The sequence below is a fragment of the Oncorhynchus mykiss genome, chromosome 30 (genome assembly GCF_013265735.2).
Source record: "Oncorhynchus mykiss isolate Arlee chromosome 30, USDA_OmykA_1.1, whole genome shotgun sequence".
NCBI lineage: Eukaryota > Metazoa > Chordata > Actinopteri > Salmoniformes > Salmonidae > Oncorhynchus > Oncorhynchus mykiss.
Genome location: NC_050570.1, coordinates 33,438,532 through 33,460,179, shown reverse-complemented (window position 1 = coordinate 33,460,179; position 21,648 = coordinate 33,438,532). Strand labels below are relative to the sequence as shown.

At 41.8% G+C, this 21,648-nt stretch overlaps 1 protein-coding gene across 11 annotated transcripts in view; it reads right to left on the bottom strand.

Annotated features, from left to right (window-relative positions):
• LOC110521738 (CMP-N-acetylneuraminate-beta-1,4-galactoside alpha-2,3-sialyltransferase) overlaps positions 1 to 21,648 on the bottom strand; it is a 123,697-nt gene that overhangs the window by 97,602 nt on the left and 4,447 nt on the right. For 9 of the 11 annotated variants that reach the window (XR_002473192.2, XR_002473195.2, XR_002473201.2 and 6 more), the window contains exons 3-4: positions 12,629 to 12,676; positions 8,916 to 8,958 (exon numbers count right to left, since the gene is read on the bottom strand). Coding sequence is in view for 6 of the 11 variants with exons in the window: in XM_036969206.1 (XP_036825101.1) it covers positions 8,916 to 8,958; positions 12,629 to 12,676 (91 nt within the window). In the remaining 5 variants the exon portion in view is untranslated. The remainder of the gene's footprint in view (positions 1 to 8,915; positions 8,959 to 12,628; positions 12,677 to 21,648) is intronic. The other 2 variants (XM_021599561.2, XM_021599562.2) reach the window with 1 other exon arrangement.

Below are 21,648 nucleotides of genomic sequence, written 5' to 3'. Positions count from 1 at the left end.
TAATGACCCCCCAAAAATCGAGGCTGCGTAAGGGCTATTTGACCAAGAAGGAGAGTGATGGAGTGCTGCATCAGATGACCTGGCATCCACAATCACCTGACCTCAACCCAATTGAGATGATTTGGGATGAGTTGGACCGCAGAGTGAAGGAAAAGCAGCCAACAAGTGCTCAGTATATGTGGGAACTCCTTCAAGACTGTTGGAAAAGCATTCCAGGTGAAGCTGATTGAGTAAATACCAAGAGTGTGCGAAGCTGTCAAGACAAAGGGTGGCTACTTTGAAGAATCTTAAATATAAAATATATTTTGATTTGTTTAACACTTTTTTTGATTAATACATGATTCCATATGTGTTATTTCATAGTTTATGTCTTCATTATTATTCTACAATGTATAAAGTAGTACAAGTAAACCCTTGAATGAGTAGGTGTGTCCAAACTTTTGACTGGTACTGTAAATACATTTCCTAAATTTGGAAACACGACTGCCCCTAAAAAGCAACTTCTTGTTTTGAAAATGACCTATGAGGTATCAAAACATTTAGTGTCAAAATTGACAACAATGTGTAATTTTGGTCATAAAGTCAATCTCGTTCAAAACTGAGATTTGCGAGATGATAGGAAAAAATTGTATGTCACAGAATGAAGGATACCGTAACCGTTTTCCTTGGGTTGGGTTTATTTGGATCCTGTCAACATGCCCACAGCTGGCAGTACCCAAGTAATTCATCAATTCGGAGTGCAGCTTGTTACAGGTTTAGTTTTTTTACATGTATTGTTTTGAAATTGGACTTTAGCACATATAGCACATTAGCATGTAGGGCGCAGCTGGATTGTACCTCCAAAATGAAGGACGGGGCTGCTCCAACGTCTCGCAGAATCTTCACCGGCAGCCTTACAGTCGGCTTGTACCGCATGGTTCATATCTCTGCAGAGTGGCGATGCTTTTAAGCAGCCGGTGAAGATACTGCGAGATATTGGGGCATCCCAGGCCTTCATTTTGGAGGGTGTTTTGCCTTTGTCTGACACTTCAGCAACTGGTTACAGTCTATTAGTACAAGGCATGGGAGATGGTTGCATGGAAGTTCCTTTGTATAATATGGAACTCAAGTCTGAACAAGTTACGTTATCATTGGAGTGAGGCCTAGCCTACCGGTGAAGGGGGTTTCATTCATTTTGGGAAACAATGTGGCTGGAGGGAAGGTCGTTCCAAATCCTGTCGTTTGTTAGGAACCCAGAGTTGAGAAAGCTGATGGGTTATCAGAAAAGTGCCCTAGAGTGTTCCTAGTGTGTGCCGTTACACATACTATGTCTAAGAAAGTCGCCGGGAGCAAGTCTAGTGTTGAGGAGCGATCCCACCCTGGTCGATCTGTCCGAAACATTTATGGGTGATCTGGATTTTGCTAAACCCCCTGAGTTGACCTCTCCTTTGAAAACCCCAAAGGTGAGCAAGTATCTTCTAGGACCACTGAAGGAATAGAGGTTCCCTACAGTTGACACTTGAAGCAGCTGATTGCAGAACAGAGTAAAGATGTTTCCCTCGCCCCTCTTTTTGCTAAGATACTGAAAGTGGCTAGCTCAGGGCTCCAGTTGTTTTGAGAGACCTTTAGTTGGCGCTCCCTATTTGATTTCTAGAAAAACATTCCTTTGTCTAAAACATTCCTTTTTTTGATTGCTTCCCGTCTTTAAGTTTGGTGTGGGATTGTATTTTATTTGCCTCTTCTTGAGCAAATTTACTGGATGCTCATGGTGGGTCTTTTAGGTTCGTTCCAGTTGTTGTTGCTAGTCAACTTTCAGTAGACAACCCCATGAGTGTCTTTCAGAACGCCTCCTAAAACCCCATCTGTTTTGGTTGTTGGTCAGTGACCGTCAGTTCCCCCTTGTGTTTGGGCATCATTTTGGGTTTTCTTGCTGGGGAACGTAACAAGTTGCACGTCTGGTTTTACAGCGCCTCAGAATGGAACTTGAATGGGAGTCTATGGGTGCGTTCTGAGCGGATCCCTTTTGTCAAGTTGGTGACCATCGTTGGTGTGTGTTGCATTATGGGGATACAAGTTCCGACTCTGCAGTTGTCACGCTCTTCACCAACTTTATCCTGCAGTCATCGCATGCATTGTGGGAGGCTCGTTTGTCAACCAATCATTAGGGTGTTTTTCTTAGACCCACGCGAATGTGACCAAGGACGTGACTGAAACAGGAACCAACTTTGCCACAATTCATGTATACAATAGAAATGTACAAATTAATGTGATATTTTAGGTTCTCTTTCACCAATTTATTATACAATGTACACACATACATTCTCAGTTTAAGTGTGTGATATGGTGGCTGGAGAACAACCTTTTATAAAGAATGGCAACGCTGCCATGTTGCACTTAGCCTTGCTGTTAGAAAACCAGACCAGTGTCAGACTTGGCTGTCAGATGCACCTCCCCCAACTTCACTCCTCGACTTAGTCTATTTTCATCCACTCAAATGAGCACTTACGGCAGGAGCGCCAAACAGCTGCCAGTTTTTATTGGCTAATCTCTGTCCATCACCATCTAGTGCAACCCTTAGAACCTCCCCCCTACATTGTGGACTTCAAAGTTCAAGCAGCGCAAGTGATTTAAGGAAGTGAGTTAGAAAATCTGAAAGTACGCATCTTAGAAATAGTTTTTACATGTAAACTTTATATGCCCAACTCAATTGTGCTTCCCCAAAATAATATGGTTCATGTGATAGAACATCTTGTTTTCCACTAGCTTCCACAACCACAAAGTAAAAATGGACTACAAAAATGTGCTTTTTGGTCATAATTTAAGGTTAGGGTTAGGCATACGGTTAGCAGTGTGGTTAGTGTTAGCTTTAAAATCAGATTTTAAGAAGAGGCATTTTAGAAATAGGCAAGGTTTATGACTTTGTGGCTGTGTTAATTAGTGACAACCCTCTCCCGCCTCGATTTAGAGGCGCGCCTCTTAACAGAATTTAAATTAATTAGCATGTCACTCAGTAAATCCACTACCCCTGAATTCCAAACAGTCCCACACTGTTACCAGGCTCTATGCGCCAGCAATTCAAGCCTTGGGACGAGTTTATCCAAAGTCAAACCAACTTTGCCACGGTCACGCACCAGCCGGCTGAAGCTAATTGGCTAAATCATTTGTTTAACTCTTACCACCTACGAACACACGAGACACCCACATCAAACCACAACCCTCAACCAACTCACGTTTTAATTCAGTTACGACTGCTATCATTTCTTAATGAACAAAATCTAAAACGAGGAACTAAATCAGGAAGTGCCCCAGGAATTACAGTATCCCTCTGTTTCCAGCAAGCTAAATATATCCCCAAGAGGCCCCTAAAATGATTAGGAAAATGGTTTCTAGTCGAGGTGGGGCTGGTCGTTGGTGAGGGCAACAGATCAATTAAGTAAAGAGAAAACGGTTGCCCTCACAGACAGTCTGTGTCCCAAATGGCAAACCTATTCCTGTCATAGTGCACCACTTGGACCAGAGCCCTATAGGCCCTTGTCATTATGAAGGACATAGGGTGCCATTTGGGACGCAAGCCAGAGCGCCAGGCCCATATTCTGAAAACCATGCACATTGATATTAATTACTGCTCTGAACAGCAGATTTTAACCTCATCATGAATAACCTGTTCAGTCCATAGCTTAGTCTAATAAACAGACAAGCCAGAGGAACTACATCAGTTGGGGAAAAGTAGGGCACAACACCATAGCATTGTAATACTAATCTATTCCACTTAGCAGACACGTTTGCATTTTATGAATGTGATCCCTGGGTTGTTCCACCATCTCAGATTGTTCTGAAATTGTTTGTTAGAAACAGATAAGATTAGCATTCCTGCAACATTATTTTGTTGAAATATAATTTAATTAACCTAATTGATTTCACCTAAATTGGCCATTTTAATTCATAAGATCCATATAATATTGAATAAATATAGTACCTAACTAAACTAACAATGTGTATATAATATCAGTTTTCTATTTTTAACAAGTAGTATGGAGCGGCAGCTCTGAGTATTGTTTCTTCATACTATGTAATGCACAGTATTCTCAGTGAATTGGTGATGTTTTTTCCCCCCGTTCAGAGAAACTTCTCAAGTTGTTGGGTTTGTCCCGTCCTACATCCTGAATCCCCCCCATTGTTAAAGGGAGAGTTCACTCAAATTACATTGGTTTTCTTAAGCAGAAAAACTGTAAGCAGCCTATGGACCAGAGGGGTATCCTACGAAGCAGGTTTGAGGAGGTAGTGAGGTAACTTTGGTCAAATCTGGGCTCAAATTGGGATAACCGTTCATCACTGAAAGTCACTCAGTAAGCCATCAGCTAAGATAATTCAGATTGTAAGTTAGTCTTGCGGTCAGCAATCTAAACTTGCAGTAATCATGGTCTAATTTCCGACCGGGCAGCCCCCATTGATTTTGTTAGTCACTCAGTCAGATATCATAATAAAAACTGCAAACATTTCTCTCCACCCCATGGTAAAACGTGTAGAATTGCAGAAACTCTGACTGCATGTGGTATGGATGTGCGTACGCGGACGCATGAGCCACTGCGGCCCCCCTTGGTGACTGATTTTTTTGTTGTTGATCCCCACTCGCATCAAAGTTGCCCCTCCCTGCATTGAACATTTAGCAATGACAGAATGCATTTTAGACTTCAAGCACAGTAACACTTTTGTATGAATTAATAGAATGATTTTATCGATAGGAGTGGGGGAAAAAGGTGCTTGTGGTTGTGCATTCATAAGCACACAAAAGCACATCAAAGTCGGCCTTAACGAGAAGTAATCAAATAAAAGACAACACTACTAAAAGCCTATTTCACACGATAGCCTGCTGCATTTGCAATAACTTTTCTTTCATTTAGACTTTGGCACAAATTCACTGACTCGCCCATGGATTGACGTTTCAGCATTGTCTCAATGAAGAGTTTGGTACTCGACTAGCCATGTGTGACATGCACGCACAGTTGCATGCCTGCTAGAGTTAGTGGCAGGGGGACAAGCAATATCCACCGCCGTAGTACGGATGAAGACTGAGCTGAAATGTGAAGCTAACTGAAGCTGGTTAGCTTTAGAAAACCCTGAGTAGATCTAGCTTGCTTCGTTGGCAATATTCCAGGAAGGCCATAAAGATCATCAAGGACATCAACCACCCGAGCCACTGCCTGTTCACCCCGCTATCATCCAGAAGGCGAGGTCAGTACAGGTGCATCAAAGCTGGGACCGAGAGACTGAAAAACAGCTTCTATCTCAAGGCCATCAGACTGTTAAACAGCCACCACTAACATTGAGTGGCTGCTGCCAACACACTGACACTGACACTGACTCAACTCCAGCCACTTTAATAATGGGAAATATATCACTAGCCACTTTAAACAATGCTACCTTATATAATGTTACTTACCCTACATTATTCATCTCATATGCATACGTATATACTGTACTCTATATCATCGACTGCATCCTTATGTAATACATGTATCACTAGCCACTTTAACTATGCCACTTTGTTTACATACTCACCTCATGTATATACTGTACTCGATACCATCTACTGTATCCTGCCTATGCTGCTCTGTACCATCACTCATTCATATATCCTTATGTACATATTCTTTATCCCCTTACACTGTGTATAAGACAGTAGTTTTGGAATTGTTAGTTAGATTACTTGTTGGTTATTACTGCATTGTCGGAACTAGAAGCACAAGCATTTCGCTACACTCGCATTAACATCTGCTAACCATGTGTATGTGACAAATAAAATTTGATTTGATGTTCCCTGTTATTGTCAGCATTGAGCAAATTTCACGTCTTCTGAACGCAAACGTCCGGCGCGCGTTTACTGTGAACACTAAGGCTGTACTTGCTTTAAGTTAGTTTTAAACCGTGACCAAGTAAGTAACCGTGGCTATTTGATCAGAATGGCCTACCATAAAAAATTATGAAGAAAAATGCATCCCATAACATTAACATGGAAACAGCTGTCCTATCATTCAGCCCACAGTAGCAGCAAATGTGTGGCGTTAAATGTTGGTCTACATTCCGTGAGACTTTAAAAAAAAAACATGCCTGACTTGCTTTTCAAAGTTGCACATAATTTGTGCTCTTGTAGTAAGCAACCACTCCCACATTCTTGACTAGAACTGAGCTATAACAAGGCTAATAACTCATTAACTAGCAAAGAAAATGATCAAATGTGCACAGGTGGCTGGCTATATGCAGCTCTCGCTTTGATCTCAAAACAAGCACGTCTACTCGTGACAGCTCATGCTGTAAACACAGAACAGTTCAACGTGAGTGGCACAGATCCATATATGGTAATGCATATTTGCATATTAGGCCTACTTTAGCTCTGACTGGTTATGGCATACCGGTCTACGTAGAGTGTGGGCTGAGTCGTGCCTGTCAATGCAATTGAATCCTACTCCAATGCACTCAGCCTACAATAAAATCGATTGTAGTTAGTTTTGCATACTAAGTCTTGCATAGTTGTTTCGGTATGTTACATTGAAAGTGGCTAATATTGTGTTGATTTGAGCACAATTTCCATGGTAAAGCAAAACGTTGATAGTGTTAACTAAATGAGAAAACTCTAGAAAGTTGAGCTCAATCTCGTACTTCCCTGCGCAGGCTGATATTTCTTCTGCGCCGGCAGTCTGCTGGGGAGCTGGTATGACAGCAACCCAAGCTTTGGTTTGTTTACCTGGCAACTGCTTCAAATGCTAACTTTTTTTTGCACCTGTGTCACAAATCAATGCAAGTACCTGGACCATTTCTTTGGAAATTCCTCATGTCGAACTCATTGTTAGAAAAAAGTTTGGTTCAAATAAGATGCTAGGTACTATAATTTTTGCATATTATATGAATCCTATGAATTAAAATGGCTAATATGGGTGAAATCAATTAGCTTAACTTCTCAGAGATCAAATAATATTTCAACAAAATAATGATTCCGGAATGCTTAATTTTTTCTAACTCCAGAAACGATTTCAGAACAATCTGGGTGTCATGACTTGCTGAAATGAAATGAACGACCCCCCTGTGAGAAGGAAACCCACAACCTTGATGTTGCTAGTATCATGCTCATACGTATAACTAATCGATTTAATCATTAACAAATACACAATAAAACACACAAAAATAATTATCTTGTGAAATAACTCGGAATACTTGCGATAAGGAGCCGAAGCAGTAACAGTCTTAAGAGTTTGATGACTGTCGAGGCTAACGAAAACATGCACTGCTCAAAAAAACAAGGGAACACTTAAATAACACAATGACTTGGAGTTACAATCACACTTCTGTGAAATCAAACTGTCCACTTAGGAAGCAACACTGATTGACAATAAATTTCACATGCTGTTGTGCAAATGGAATAGACAACAGGTGGAAATTATAGGCAATTAGCAAGACACCCCCAATAAAGGAGTGGTTCTGCAGGTGGTGACCACAGACCACTTCTCAGTTCCTATGCTTCCTGGCTGATGTTTTGGTCACTTTTGAATGCTGGCGGTGCTTTCACTCTAGTGGTAGCATGAGACTGAGTCTACAACCCACACAAGTGGCTCAGGTAGTGCAGCTCATCCAGGATGGCACATCAATGCGAGCTGTGGCAAGAAGGTTTGCTGTGTCTGTCAGCGTAGTGTCCAGAGCATGGAGGCGCTAACAGGAAACGGGCCAGTACATCAGGAGACGTGGAGGAGGCCGTAGGAGGGCAACAACCCAGCAGCAGAACCGCTACCTCTGCCTTTGTGCAAGGAGGAGCAGGAGGAGCACTGTCAGAGCCCTGCAAAATTACCTCCAGCAGGCCACAAATGTGCATGTGTCTGCTCAAACGGTCAGAAACAGACTCCATGAGGGTGGTATGAGGGCCCGACGTCCACAGGTGAGGGTTGTGCTTACAGCCCAACACCGTGCAGGACGTTTGGCATTTGCCAGAGAACACCAAGATTGGCAAATTCGCCACTGGCTCCCTGTGCTCTTCACAGATGAAAGCAGGTTCACACTGAGCACATGTGACAGACGTGACAGAGTCTGGAGACGCCGTGGAGAACGTTCTGCTGCCTGCAACATCCTCCAGCATGAACGGTTTGGTGGTGGGTCAGTCATGGTGAGGGGTGGCATTTTTTGGGGGGCCTCTATGTGCTCGCCAGAGGTAGCCTGACTGCCATTAGGTACCGTGATGAGATCCTCAGACCCCTTGTGAGACCATTTGCTGGTGCGGTTGGCCCTGGGTTCCTCCTAATGCAAGACAATGCTAGACCTCATGTGGCTGGAGTGTGTCAACAGTTCCTGCAAGAGGAAGGCATTGATGCTATGGACTGGCCCGCCCGTTCCCCAGACCTGAATCCAATTGAGCACATCTGGGACATCATGTCTCGCTCCATCCACCAACGCCACGTTGCACCACAGACTGTCCAGGAGTTGGCGGATGCTTTAGTCCAGGTCTGGGACGAGATCCCTCAGGAGACCATCCGCCACCTCATCAGGAGCATGCCCAGGCGTTGTAGGGAGGTCATACAGGCACGCGGAGGCCACACACACTACTGAGCCTCATTTTGACTTGTTTTAAGGACATTACATCAAAGTTGGATCAGCCTGTAGTGTGGTTTTCCACTTTAATTTTGAGTGTGACTCCAAATCCAGACCGCCATGGGTTGATACATTTGATTTCCATTGATAATTTTTGTGTGATTTTGTTGTCAGCACATTCAACTTTGTAAAGACAAAAGTAGTTAATAAGAATATTTCATTCATTCAGATCTAGGATGTGTTATTTTAGTGTTCCCTTTATTTTTTTGAGCAGTGTACATGAACACTAGCCAAAACACACAAAGCAAGGTGAAGGGGTAAAACACAACACACTGGAAAAGAGAATGTATTAAGGGAATACTTACAGATTACCATCCAACTTCAGCAAGAATCCCTGTTTGTCATACACTAGAGCGAGAAAGAGAGCGACAGAGTGAGATTAAGTAAATGTTGATGGCTAGAGAACAAAGAACAAAACATTGCAAAACGGATGAATACAAACTAAAACAAAAAGTGTAGTAATCAATGTTTACATTCTTTCATATTAATTTAGCTGTGGATCATCTATAGACAAGGTGCCATGAAGCTTAAAAGAACAACTAGTGGAAAGCAATGAGAGAATTTACATTTTTGGTAAGTTTCTGTTGGAGCTTGGGTCATAGGAAACGTCATGGATCATGAGGCAGTAGCTATTTCTACTTATGACATGGACACATATGAATCTCTTACGACATGGGTACATTTTCAACTTCATAAAAACATGTCTGTCTGCAATCATCATATTATATTCATCATTAGAGGTCACTGGAGCTGTTCTTTAAACTGGCAATGACTGTGTCCTCTCTGCCCTTTATTTGCAGGCCTGGTACATGACTTCATGTCCTTATGGGAGTGGAACAGTAACACAAAAAACATCATATTTGCTCTTCTCAATGGTCTGGCTGGCAAATGTGTCTAGATAAATGATGTGGTTTAGTTGAACTGATTTATTGAGGTCAGGACAACTTAATCTCAATCTTAGCTTTCTTCATTCAAAATAACATTGTTAAAAACAAGAAAACAAATGATAGTTTTGAATCCAACATTTCCTGTTAAAACAAAGGTAAACAGAGGTCACACTTGTATTTGAAAAGCAGCAGAGCACTGTTCACCCACTTTCAAAACAGTACATTCAGTCAAAAAAAAAGTACATATCTTTAACATTTGCCCGGCAGAGTTCAATTAAATTGACACTGGAGTAGCCAGATCTAAGGCCTCTCATTAGTTACTCAAGTTATCCAGCTCTTTCATGGTGCTGCTATCTGCCTGCTAAAGCAAATAACTCTGTGCACCCTGCTGCTTAAAAGGAAATGAAGCACAAATAAAAAGAGAAGAGATCTTGGAGATCTTCAAGAACACTGAAGATAAAGTTGTAAATTGATCGAATACCATCTGGCTGTGGGAGACTAGACCACAGTGTGTGATGGAGTGTGTGTTGTATGTGTGTGTGTTAGAGGTCGACCGATTAATCGAAAATGGGGGCCGATTTCAAGTTTTAATTAGGGCCGATTTCAAGTTTTCATAACAATCAGAAATCGGTCATCTTGGATGCCGATTTTGCAGTTTTTACGGATTTAAAAAAAAAAATGTACACCTTTTATTTAATCTTTATTTACTAGGCAAGTCAGTTAAGAACACATTCTTATTTTCAATGACGGCCTAGGAACAGTGGGTTAACTGCATTGTTCGGGGCAGAATGACAGATTTTTAACTTGTCAGTTCAGGGATTCAATCTTGCAACCTTACAGTTAACTAGTCCAACGCTCTAATCACCTGCCTCACGAGGAGCACGCCTGTTACGCGAATGCAGTAAGAAGCCAAGGTAAGTTGCTAGCTAGCATTAAACTTATTCAATCATAATCATGGTTGATGATATTACTAGTTTATCTAGCGTGTCCTGCGTTGCATATAATTGATCCAGTGCGCATTCGCGAAAAAGGACTGTCGTTGCTCCAACGTGTACCTAACCATAAACGCCAATGTCTTTCTTAAAAATCAATACACAGAAGTATATATTTTTAAACCTGCATATTTAGCTAAAAGAAATCCAGGTTAGCAGGCAATATTAACCAGGTGAAATTGTGTCACTTCTCTTGCGTTCATTGCACGCAGAGTCAGGGTATATGCAACAGTTTGGGCCGCCTGACTCATTGTGAACTAATTTGCCAGAATTTTACGTAATTATGACATAACATTGAAGGTTGTGCAATGTAACAGGAATATAAAATAAACTACTGTTCCGTATTTCACTGAAAGAATAAACGTCTTGTTTTCGAGATGATAGTTTCCGGATTTGACCATATTAATGACCTAAGGCTCGTATTTCTGTGTTATTATATTATAATTAAGTCTATGATTTGATAGAGCAGTCTGACTGAGCGATGGTAGGCCCCAGCAGAATCATAAGCATTCATTTAAACAGCACTTTCATGCATTTTGCCAGCAGCGCTGCTGTTTATGACTTCAAGCCTATCAACTCCCGAGATTAGGCTGGTGTAACGATGTGATGTGAAATGGCTAGCTAGTTAGCGGGGTGCGCGCTAATAGAGTTTCAAACGTCACTCGCTCTGAGACTTGGAGTAGTTGTTCCTCTTGCTCTGCATGGGTAACGCTGCTGCGAGGGTGGCTATTGTTGTTGTGTTCCTGGTTCGAGCCCAGGTAGGAGCGAGGAGAGGTACGGAAGCTATACTGTTACACTGGCAATACTAAAGCGCATATAAGAACACCCAAAGGTATATGAAATACAAATGGTATAGAGAGAAATAGTCCTATAATTCCTATAATAACTACAACCTAAAACTTCTTACCTGGGAATACTGAAGACTCATGTTAAAAGGAACCACCAGCTTTCATATGTTCTCATGTTCTGAGCAAGGAACTTAAACCTTAGCTTTCTTACATGGCACATATTGCACTTTTACTTTCTTCTCCAACACTTTGTTTTTGCATTATTTAAACCAAATTGAACATGTTTCATTATTTATTTGAGGCTAAATTGATTTTATTGATGTCTTATATTAAGTTAAAATAAGTGTTAATTCAGTATTGTTGTAATTGTCATTATTACAAATACATTTTAAAAATCGGCTGATTAATCGCTATCGGCTTTTTTAGTCCTCCAATAATTGGTATCGGCGTTGAAAAATCATAATCGGTCAACCTATAGTGTGTGTGTGCATGTGTGTGTATGTGTGTGTGTGGGAGGAGTGCTGTGGTGACAGGTTCATTGAGTGCTGATGGGATTGAGAGGTTTGTTGTGAAGTGTGGTGGGTTAGTTGGGGGGGAGATAAATAGGTGCTTCTTAATATTGCTGGGCAGAGAGTGAGATTTGTTCTAGCAGCAGTTTCCTGATGGAAAGCAGCAAGCCTCTAGCCAGCTACCTCTGGGCTCTAGATTCCGGGGTCTGGAAATCAGGGGAGCTCATGGGTCCTGCTCTTACAAAGATATATCTCTTAACTGCAGGGTGGATTTTGGTCGACTATGGGTGTTTCTATGGCACGTTTTCATTTCCTATGTCAAGGTCATTAATGAGGTTGAATGATCCACATTTGGTTATGAAATTCAAAAGAAGGCTGGTTCTCAATGTACAGTGAATCATTAAAACATTAAAGGTGAAGTCTTACATACAAAAGAGAAATACTGAATGAAATTGTACATTTCCAGCCATTATTTTCCTATAAAATTAACACATATAGATAGAAGATAATTGTCTTTGAAAGATATACTGTATTTCAACATGTGGACATACCATAGAAGATTGAACTGGTGGCAGTTTGGAAATGTTTTAAAATTTAAATTAAATATATAGTTTCAATAATACAGTGAATGACCACTATTATCATCTGATATGCCAGATACACTATTTACAGCAGTTGCACTCAATTCTAGATGTTTGTTAATCAAATGTAAGCACACCTAAGTGAGTACTATGAGAAGGCCAGGCTTTTGAAAATGCATAAGATTGACAAAACCTCCCAACATGGATGCCGGGTATATATGTGGCAGGGTTGGCTTAACTCTAAACCTTAATCTATACTACCTGAGTGAAATAATCGTCCCACGGAGAAAAAACTATCCAGGTCTTTCTCTGAAACACAAGAGTTAAGTAACGAGTTAAGCCCCAGGGTAGTAAGTGTTAGATATCGCTGGACAAGCCCTCCTATTCAAGGGAAAACCATAGAAATATAATTGCTTGCCATGGGCTTGAATGGGAATGTTCGTTGTAGAAATGTTATTTCTATGTGGAAAACACAGTGTGAAAACAGGTGGTTGATTGAGTAGTGTTAGTCATAGGGTGTGACATAAACAAGAATCCATATTAACCACCACCTTCATAATTTCCACTAACACTACCAGCACGCTTTGTAACGCCTGTCTTCAGAAGGAGTGGACCAAAGCGCAGCCTGAAAAGTGTTCAATATTATTTTATTAACAAAAAACACTTGAACAAAGTAACAAAACGAAAGCGAACAGTTCTGTCAGGTAACAGAGACAAAACAGAAAATAACTACCCACAGACACAGGTGGGAAAAAGGCTGCCTAAGTATGATTCCCAATCAGAGACAACGATAGACAGCTGCCTCTGATTGGGAACCATACTCAGCCAAAACAAAGAAATAGGCAACATAGAATGCCCACCCCAAATCACACCCTGACCTAACCAAATAGAGAAATAAAACGGCTCTCTAAGGTCAGGGCGTGACACCCTCTCTCAGAAGAGCACATCCATCTCCTGTTCTGTTGCTCCTAGGCAGCTAGGCTCTAGTGCCAACATCATCATTCACTGTCGTCTCAGCCTGCCATTTTACAAAGTGTTGGACGATATTGCAAATCATGAGATTAAGCAATAACCCTATTAAAAATAAACAAATTAAAGCTGTCATGACAGGATGATTAAAAAGAGAAGTAATTCCATCAAGTTTACGCAGTTGAAGGGAATGGTTTAAGGGTTTGGTTTGCACATCATTGGACATTGAGGAGTCCAAACAAGTGAATAATACACATTCTGCCAAGTCCAAACTACCTCCTGAGAGGTGCATTGCTTGATAGTGGGTTCATAGGAAAACAAGCTATTGTTGTAGAACAAGCTGTTAGATAGGGGATGTGTCCCAAATGGCACCCTATTCCCTATGTAGTGTACCACTTTTGACCAGGGCCCATAGCATTCTGGTTAAAAGTAGTGAATTATGTAGAGAATAGGGATGCAGCCTCAAATCAGGGATGAGGACCATTTTTAAAGAGGTACACCTTACAAACCACATAAAAGAAAGTTCAACACACCCAACAGCGACACCGCAGTTGGCGTAAATGTACCGTAAAATCAGGACAGGGGGTGTGAGGTTGTTGAGTTGCTCTCACAATATCTGTTGTTTGAGGATACCTGTTAGCCTGCTAAACTTCCTTTCTTTCTTTGGCTCATCTGCCAAAAAGCTTAAACACTCAGAGTAAAGTTAAATGCACTAATCTCCAAACGTTTACTTGGTTTTTACATAATGGGCTATTTTCAAATCAAGCCTGGACTCAGGTTGGCAGAGAACAAGAAGCCCTACGGCATCATGCTTGGCTCGCTCCTTCCATCCCTTTTCTGAACTTGGAAACTCAACTTGCATCTGTGAAGAGTGGTGAACAAACATATCTCCCAAATTGCTAACAAATGCTGATATGCCTGAGGTACAGGAATCATTTTCCGCTTTGAAATATGTGTATTTTCACAGACCCTGGGTGCTAGTTGACGGAGTGAGAGGAAGGACATAAGAGAACGAAAGAGAAGAGTAGTGTTGTTCTTGTTTCTCCTGAGTTAGACATTTAACCTAAACATTTAACTTTAAAAAACATCATGATTTTGTACATAACTATACAAAAAACGGTACAAAATAAACACGACAGAGTCGTGTAATGCTCTATAGCTGTGTAGTTACGTTGTAGGCCTACTGTATGTTGTTACATATAACTTTAGTTAGCCTATTCCGGTAATTTAGTTATTTAGTTATTAATGTTATTAATAACATTTTGTTATTACGCAGAGAAAAGCTCAGGCTGGAATAACATTATTTAACAGTATAATAATTACTTGAAAGTAAGACTTGCCTAGGAGATTTCGAAACAAAAGTCTCCTTGGTGTCTTTTATACTGATAACAAGTTCAAACAGGTGCCATTAATACAGGTAACGAGTGGAGGACAGAGGAGCCTCTTAAAGAAGTTGTTACAGGTCTGTGAGAGCCAGAAATCTTGCTTGTTTGTAGGTGACCAAATACTTAATTTCCACCATAATTTGCAAATAAATTCATAAAAAATCCTACAATGTGATTTTCTGGATTTTTTTTCTCATTTTGGCTGTCATAGTTGAAGTGTACCTATGATGAAAATTACAGGCCTCTCATCTTTTTAAGTGGGAGAACTTGCACAATTGGTGGCTGACTATACCCCACTGTACCTTAGATAACCCTTTAGTTCCACCTCCCACACCTGCGGTGACCTCACCTGGTTTAAATGATGTTTCTAGAGACAATATCTCTCTCATTGTCACTCAATGCCTAGGTTTACCTCCTCCACTGGATTCACATTCTACCATACTTTTGTCTGTACATTATGCCTTGAATCTATTCTACCGTGACCAGAAACCTGCTCCCTTAACTCTCTGTTCCGAAAGTACTAGACGACTAGTTCTTATAGCCTTTAGCCGTACCCTTATCATACTCCTCTGTTCCTCTGGTGATGTAAAGGTTAATCCAGGCCCTGCAGTACCTAGCTCCACACCCATTCCACAGGAACTCTCATTTGTTGACTTCTGTATCCTTAAAAGCCTTGGTTTCATGCATGTTAACATTAGAAGCCTCCTCCCTAAGTTTGTTTAATTCACTTCTTTAGCACACTCTGCCAACCCGGATGTCCTAGCAGTGTCTGAATCCTGGCTTAGGAAGACCACCAAAACCCCTGGAATTTTCATCCCTAACTATAACATTTTCCGACAAGATGGACCTGCCAAAGGGGGCGAAGTTGCAATCTACTGCAGAGTTCTGTCTTACTATCCAGGACTGTGCCCAAACAATTTGAGATTCTACTTTTAAAAATCCACCTTTCCAGAAACAAGTCTCTCACCATTGCCGCTGCAATAGATCACCTTCTGGCCCCAGATGTGCCCTGGACACCATATGTGAATTGATTGCCCTCCAACTATCTACAGCGCTCCTGCTGTTAGGTGACCTAAACTGGGACATGCTTAACACCCCGGCCATCCTACAATCTAAGCTTGAAGCCCTCAATCTCACACAAATGATCAATGAAACTACCAGGTACAAACCCAAATCTGTAAACATGGGCACCCTCATAGATATCATCCTAATCAACCTGCCATCCAAATATTGTCATCAACCAGGATCTCAGCAATCACTGCCTCATTACCTGCGTGCGTAATGGGTCTGCGGTCAAACGACCACCCTTCATCACTCTCAAACGCTCCCCAAAACACTTCAGCGAGCAGGCCTTTCTAATCGACCTGGCAGGGGTATCCTGGAAGGATATTGACCTAATTCCATTAGTAGAGGATGCCTGGTTATTCTTAAAGTGCTTTCCTCACCATCTTTAATAAGCATGCCTCATTTAAAAAATGTAGAACCAGGAACAGATATAGCCCTTGGTTCACTCCGGACCTGGCTGCCCTTGACCAGCACAAAAACATCCTGTGGCGTACTGCATTAGCATCGAATAGCCCCCGCGATATGCAACTTCCAGGGAAGTTAGGAACCAATATACACAGGCTGTTAGGAAAGCAAAGGCTAGCTTTTTCAAACAGAAATTTGCATCCTGTAGCACAAACTCCAAAAGTTCTGGGACACTGTAAAGTCCATGGAGAATAAGAACACCTCCTCCCAGCTGCCCACTGCACTGAGACCAGGAAACACTGTCACCACCGATAAATCCAAGATAATTTAGAATTTCAATAAGCATTTCACTACGGCTGGCCATGCTTTCAACCTGGCTACCCCTACCCCGGTCAACAGCTCTGCACCCCACACAGCAACTTGCCCAAGCCTCCCCCATTTCTCCTTCACCCAAGTACAGATAGCTGATGTTCTGAAAGAGCTGCAAAATCTGGACCCCAACAAATCAGCAGGGGCTTGACAATCTGGACCCTCTCTTTCTAAAATTATCAGCAGAAATTGTTGCAACCCCTATTACTAGCCTGTTCAACCTCTCTTTCGTATCGTCTGAGATTCCCAAAGATTGGAAAGCTGCCGTGGTCATCCCCCTCTTCAAAACCTATATCTATCCTACCCTGCCTTTCTAAGGCCTACAAAAGTCAAGTTAACAAACAGATCACCAACCATTTCGAATCCCATCGTACCTTCTCCGCTATGCAATCTGGTTTCCGAGCAGGTCATGGGTGCACCTCAGCCATGCTCAAGGTCCTACAGTGCCTTGTGAAAGTATTCAGCCCCCTTGAACTTTGCGACCTTTTGCCACATTTCAGGCTTCAAACATAAAGATATAAAACTGTATTTTTTTGTGAAGAATCAACAACAAGTGGGACACAATCATGAAGTGGAACGACATTTATTGGATATTTCAAACTTTTTTAACAAATCAAAAACTGAAAAATTGGGCGTGCAAAATTATTCAGCCCCTTTACTTTCAGTGCAGCAAACTCTCTCCAGAAGTTCAGTGAGGATCTCTGAATGATCCAATGTTGACCTAAATGACTAATGATGATAAATACAATCCACCTGTGTGTAATCAAGTCTCCGTATAAATGCACCTGCACTGTGATAGTCTCAGAGGTCCGTTAAAAGCGCAGAGAGCATCATGAAGAACAAGGAACACACCAGGCCGGTCCGATATACTGTTGTGAAGAAGTTTAAAGCCGGATTTGGATACAAAAAGATTTCCCAAGCTTTAAACATCCCAAGGAGCACTGTGCAAGCGATAATATTGAAATGGAAGGAGTATCAGACCACTGCAAATCTACCAAGACCTGGCCGTCCCTCTAAACTTTCAGCTCATACAAGGAGAAGACTGATCAGAGATGCAGCCAAGAGGCCCATGATCACTCTGGATGAACTGCAGAGATCTACAGCTGAGGTGGGAGACTCTGTCCATAGGACAACAATCAGTCGTATAGTGCACAAATCTGGCCTTTATGGAAGAGTGGCAAGAAGAAAGCCATTTCTTAAAGATATCCATAAAAAGTGTTGTTTAAAGTTTGCCACAAGCCACCTGGGAGACACACCAAACATGTGGAAGAAGGTGCTCTGGTCAGATGAAACCAAAATTGAACTTTTTGGCAACAATGCAAAACGTTATGTTTGGCGTAAAAGCAACACAGCTCATCACCCTGAACACACCATCCCCACTGTCAAACATGGTGGTGGCATCATCATGGTTTGGGCCTGCTTTTCTTCAGCAGGGACAGGGAAGATGGTTAAAATTGATGGGAATATGGATGGAGCCAAATACAGGACCATTCTGGAAGAACCTGATGGAGTCTGCAAAAGACCTGAGACTGGGACTGAGATTTGTCTTCCAACAAGACAATGATCCAAAACATAAAGCAAAATCTACAATGGAATGGTTCAAAAATAAACATATCCAGGTGTTAGAATGGCCAAGTCAAAGTCCAGACCTGAATCCAATCGAGAATCTGTGGAAAGAACTGAAAACTGCTGTTCACAAATGCTCTCCATCCAACCTCACTGAGCTCAAGCTGTTTTGCAAGGAGGAATGGGAAAAAATGTCAGTCTCTCGATGTGCAAAACTGATAGAGACATACCCCAAGCGACTTACAGTTGTAATCGCAGCAAAAGGTGGCGCTACAAAGTATTAACTTAAGGGGGCTGAATAATTTTGCACGCTCAATTTTTCAGTTTTTGATTTGTTAAAAAAGTTTGAAATATCAAATAAATGTCGTTCCACTTCATGATTGTGTCCCACTTGTTGTTGATTCTTCACAAAAAAAAACAGTTTTATATCTTTATGTTTGAAGCCTGAAATGTGGCAAAAGGTCGCAAAGTTCAAGGGGGCCGAATATTTTCGCAAGGCACTGTAAACGATATCATAACCGCCATCGATAAGAGACAATACTGTGCAGTTTTATTCATCGACCTGGCCAAGGCTTTAAAATCTGTCAATCACCACATTCTTATCGGCAGACTCAACAGCCTTGGTTTCTCAAGACTGCCTCGTATGGTTCACCCACTACTTCTCAGAAGTGTTCAGAGTGTCAAATCGGAGGGCCTGTTGTCCGGACCTCTGCCAATTTCTATGGGGGTGCCACAGGGTTCAATCCTCGGGTCGACTCTTTTCTCTGTATACATCAATGATGTGGCTCTTGCTGCTGGTGATTCTCTGATCCACCTCTCCACCTCTACTTCTGCCCCTTCTTTGGACACTGTGTTAACTAACCTCCAGACGAGCTTCAATGCTATACAACTATCCTTCCGTGGCCTCCAACTGCTCCAACTGCTCTTAAATGCAAGTATAACTAACCAACCGATCGCTGCCCGCACCTGCCTGCCCGTCCAGCATCACTAGTCTGGACGGTTCTGACTTAGAATATGTGGACAACTACAAATACCTAGGTGTCTGGTTAGACTGTAAACTCTCCTTCCAGACTCACATTAAGCATCTCCAATCCAAAATTAAATCTAGAATCGGCTTCCTATTTTGCAACAAAGCATCCTTCACTCATCCTTCACTGCTAAACATACCCTCGTAAAACTGACTATCTACCGATCCTTGACTTCAGCGATCTCATTTACAAAATAGCCTCCAACACTCTACTCAGCAAATTGGATGTAGTCTATCACAGTGCCATCCGTTTTTGTCACCAAAGCCCCATATACTACCCACCACTGTGACCTGCATGCTCCCGTTGGCTGGCCCTCGCTTCACATTCATCGCCAAACCCATGGGCTCCAGGTCATCTATAAGTCTTTGCTAGGTAAAGCCCTGCCTTATCTCAGCTCACTGGTCACCATAGCAGCACCCACCCATGTGCTCCAGCAGGTATATTTCACTGTTCACCCCCAAAGTCAATTCTTCCTTTGACCGCCTTTCCTTCCAGTTCTCTGCTGCCAATGACTGGAACGAACTGCAAAAATCACTGAAGCTGGAGACTCATATCTCCCTCACTAACTTTAAGCATCAGCTGTCAGAGCAGCTCACAGATCACTGCACCTGTACGTAGCCCATCTGTAAATAGCCCATCCAACTACCTCCCCATACTGTTATTTATTTATTTTGCTCCTTTGCACCCCAGTATCTATACTTGCACATTCATCTTCTGCACATCTATCACTCGTAAATGTGATATGTTTTGATTTTTTTTTATGCATTTGCTAAATTGTCTATAAACCTGTTTTTGCTATGTCATTATGGGGTTTTGTGTGTAGATTGATGAGGAAAAGGGCTGTAACATAACAAAATGTGGAAAAAGTAAAGGGGTCTGATTACTTTCCAAACGCAATGTAAGTGCCTTTGAGAGGTGTATGGTAGTCGGTGCCAGACGCACCGGTTTGTGTCAAGAACACTTCTGGGTTTGTCATGGTCAACAGTTTCCCATGTGTATCAAGCATGGTTCACCACCCAAAGGACATCCAGCTAACTTGACACAATTGTGGGAAGCATTGTAGTCAACATGGGCCAGCATCCCTGTGGAAGACTTTTGACACCTTGTAGATTCCATGTCCCAATGAACTGAGGCTGTTGAGAGCAAAGGGGATGCAACTCGATATTAGGAAGGTGTTCCTAATGTTTTGTACACTCAGTGTACATAACAACATAAGACAATACAATGCAAAATACAATCCAAAATATATACAAATGTCTGTCTCTTCACAGTCCCCATTGTGCCGTAATGTGTTCTTTTATCAATTTTTTTAAATCCGATTTTATTGCTAGCTTGAGTTACTTGGGGTGGCAGAGAGTTCCATGTATTCATGGCTCTATTTAATACTGTGTGTTTCCCAGCCTCTGTTCTGGACCTGGGGACTGTGAAGAGACCTCTGGCTGCATGTCTTGTGTGGTACCGATGAGTGCCCGAACTGTGTGACAACTGCTTCAACAGACAATTCAGTACTGTTAACCCATCAACACCTTGCACAAAGACCAATAGTGATGCAGTCAATCTCTCCTCAACTCTGAGGAGAGATTGACATGCACACCACTGACATTCGCCCTCCGTGTACATCTAAGCGCAATACGTGCTGCTCTTTTCTGGACCAACTGCAATTTTCCTATGTCCTTCTTTGCCGCACATGACCAGACAACTGGGCAGTAGTCTATGTGCGACAAAATCAAGGCCTGTAGGACCTTCCTGGTTTGCTTAGATGCCAAGAAAGCAGAACAATGCCTTATCATGGACAGACCTATTCACATTCTAGCAACCATTGAGTCTATATGTTTTGACCATGACAGCTTGCTATCTAGGGTTACAACTAGCAGTTTAGTCTCCTCAACTTGCTCAATCGTCACATTATTAAGTAATAGATCTAGATGAGGTTTAGGGTTGAGTGAGTGATTTTTCCCGAAAACTATGCTTTTAGTTTTTTTGATATTTAGCACCAGCCTATTGCTAGTTACCCATTCTAAAACTGACTGGAGCTCTATGTTAAGGGTGTCAGTTATTTGTTTTACTGTCTTAGCTTACGTGTATACGGTTGAATTGTCAGAGTACATAGACACACAGGCTTTATTCAAAGTCAGTGAAAGGTCATTAGTAAAAACGGAAAACAATAATTACCCAAGCCAGCTGCCCTTGTGGTTCACCACACTCGGGTAACTGTCAATCCATGATAAGGCAGAGGATGTAAATCCATAACGCCTACGTTTTTTCACCAAGAGGTTATGATCGATGATATCAAAAGCTGCACTGAATACTAACAACACAGCTCCCACAATCTTCTTATCATTTTCTTTCAGCCAATCATCAGGAATTTGTGTCCGTGCTGAGCATGTTGAGTGCCCTTCCCTATAAGCATGCTGAAAGTCAGTTTTTTTATTTGTTTTCTGTAAAATATCACTGTATTTGGTCAAACACAATTTTTTCCAAAAGTTTGCTAAGC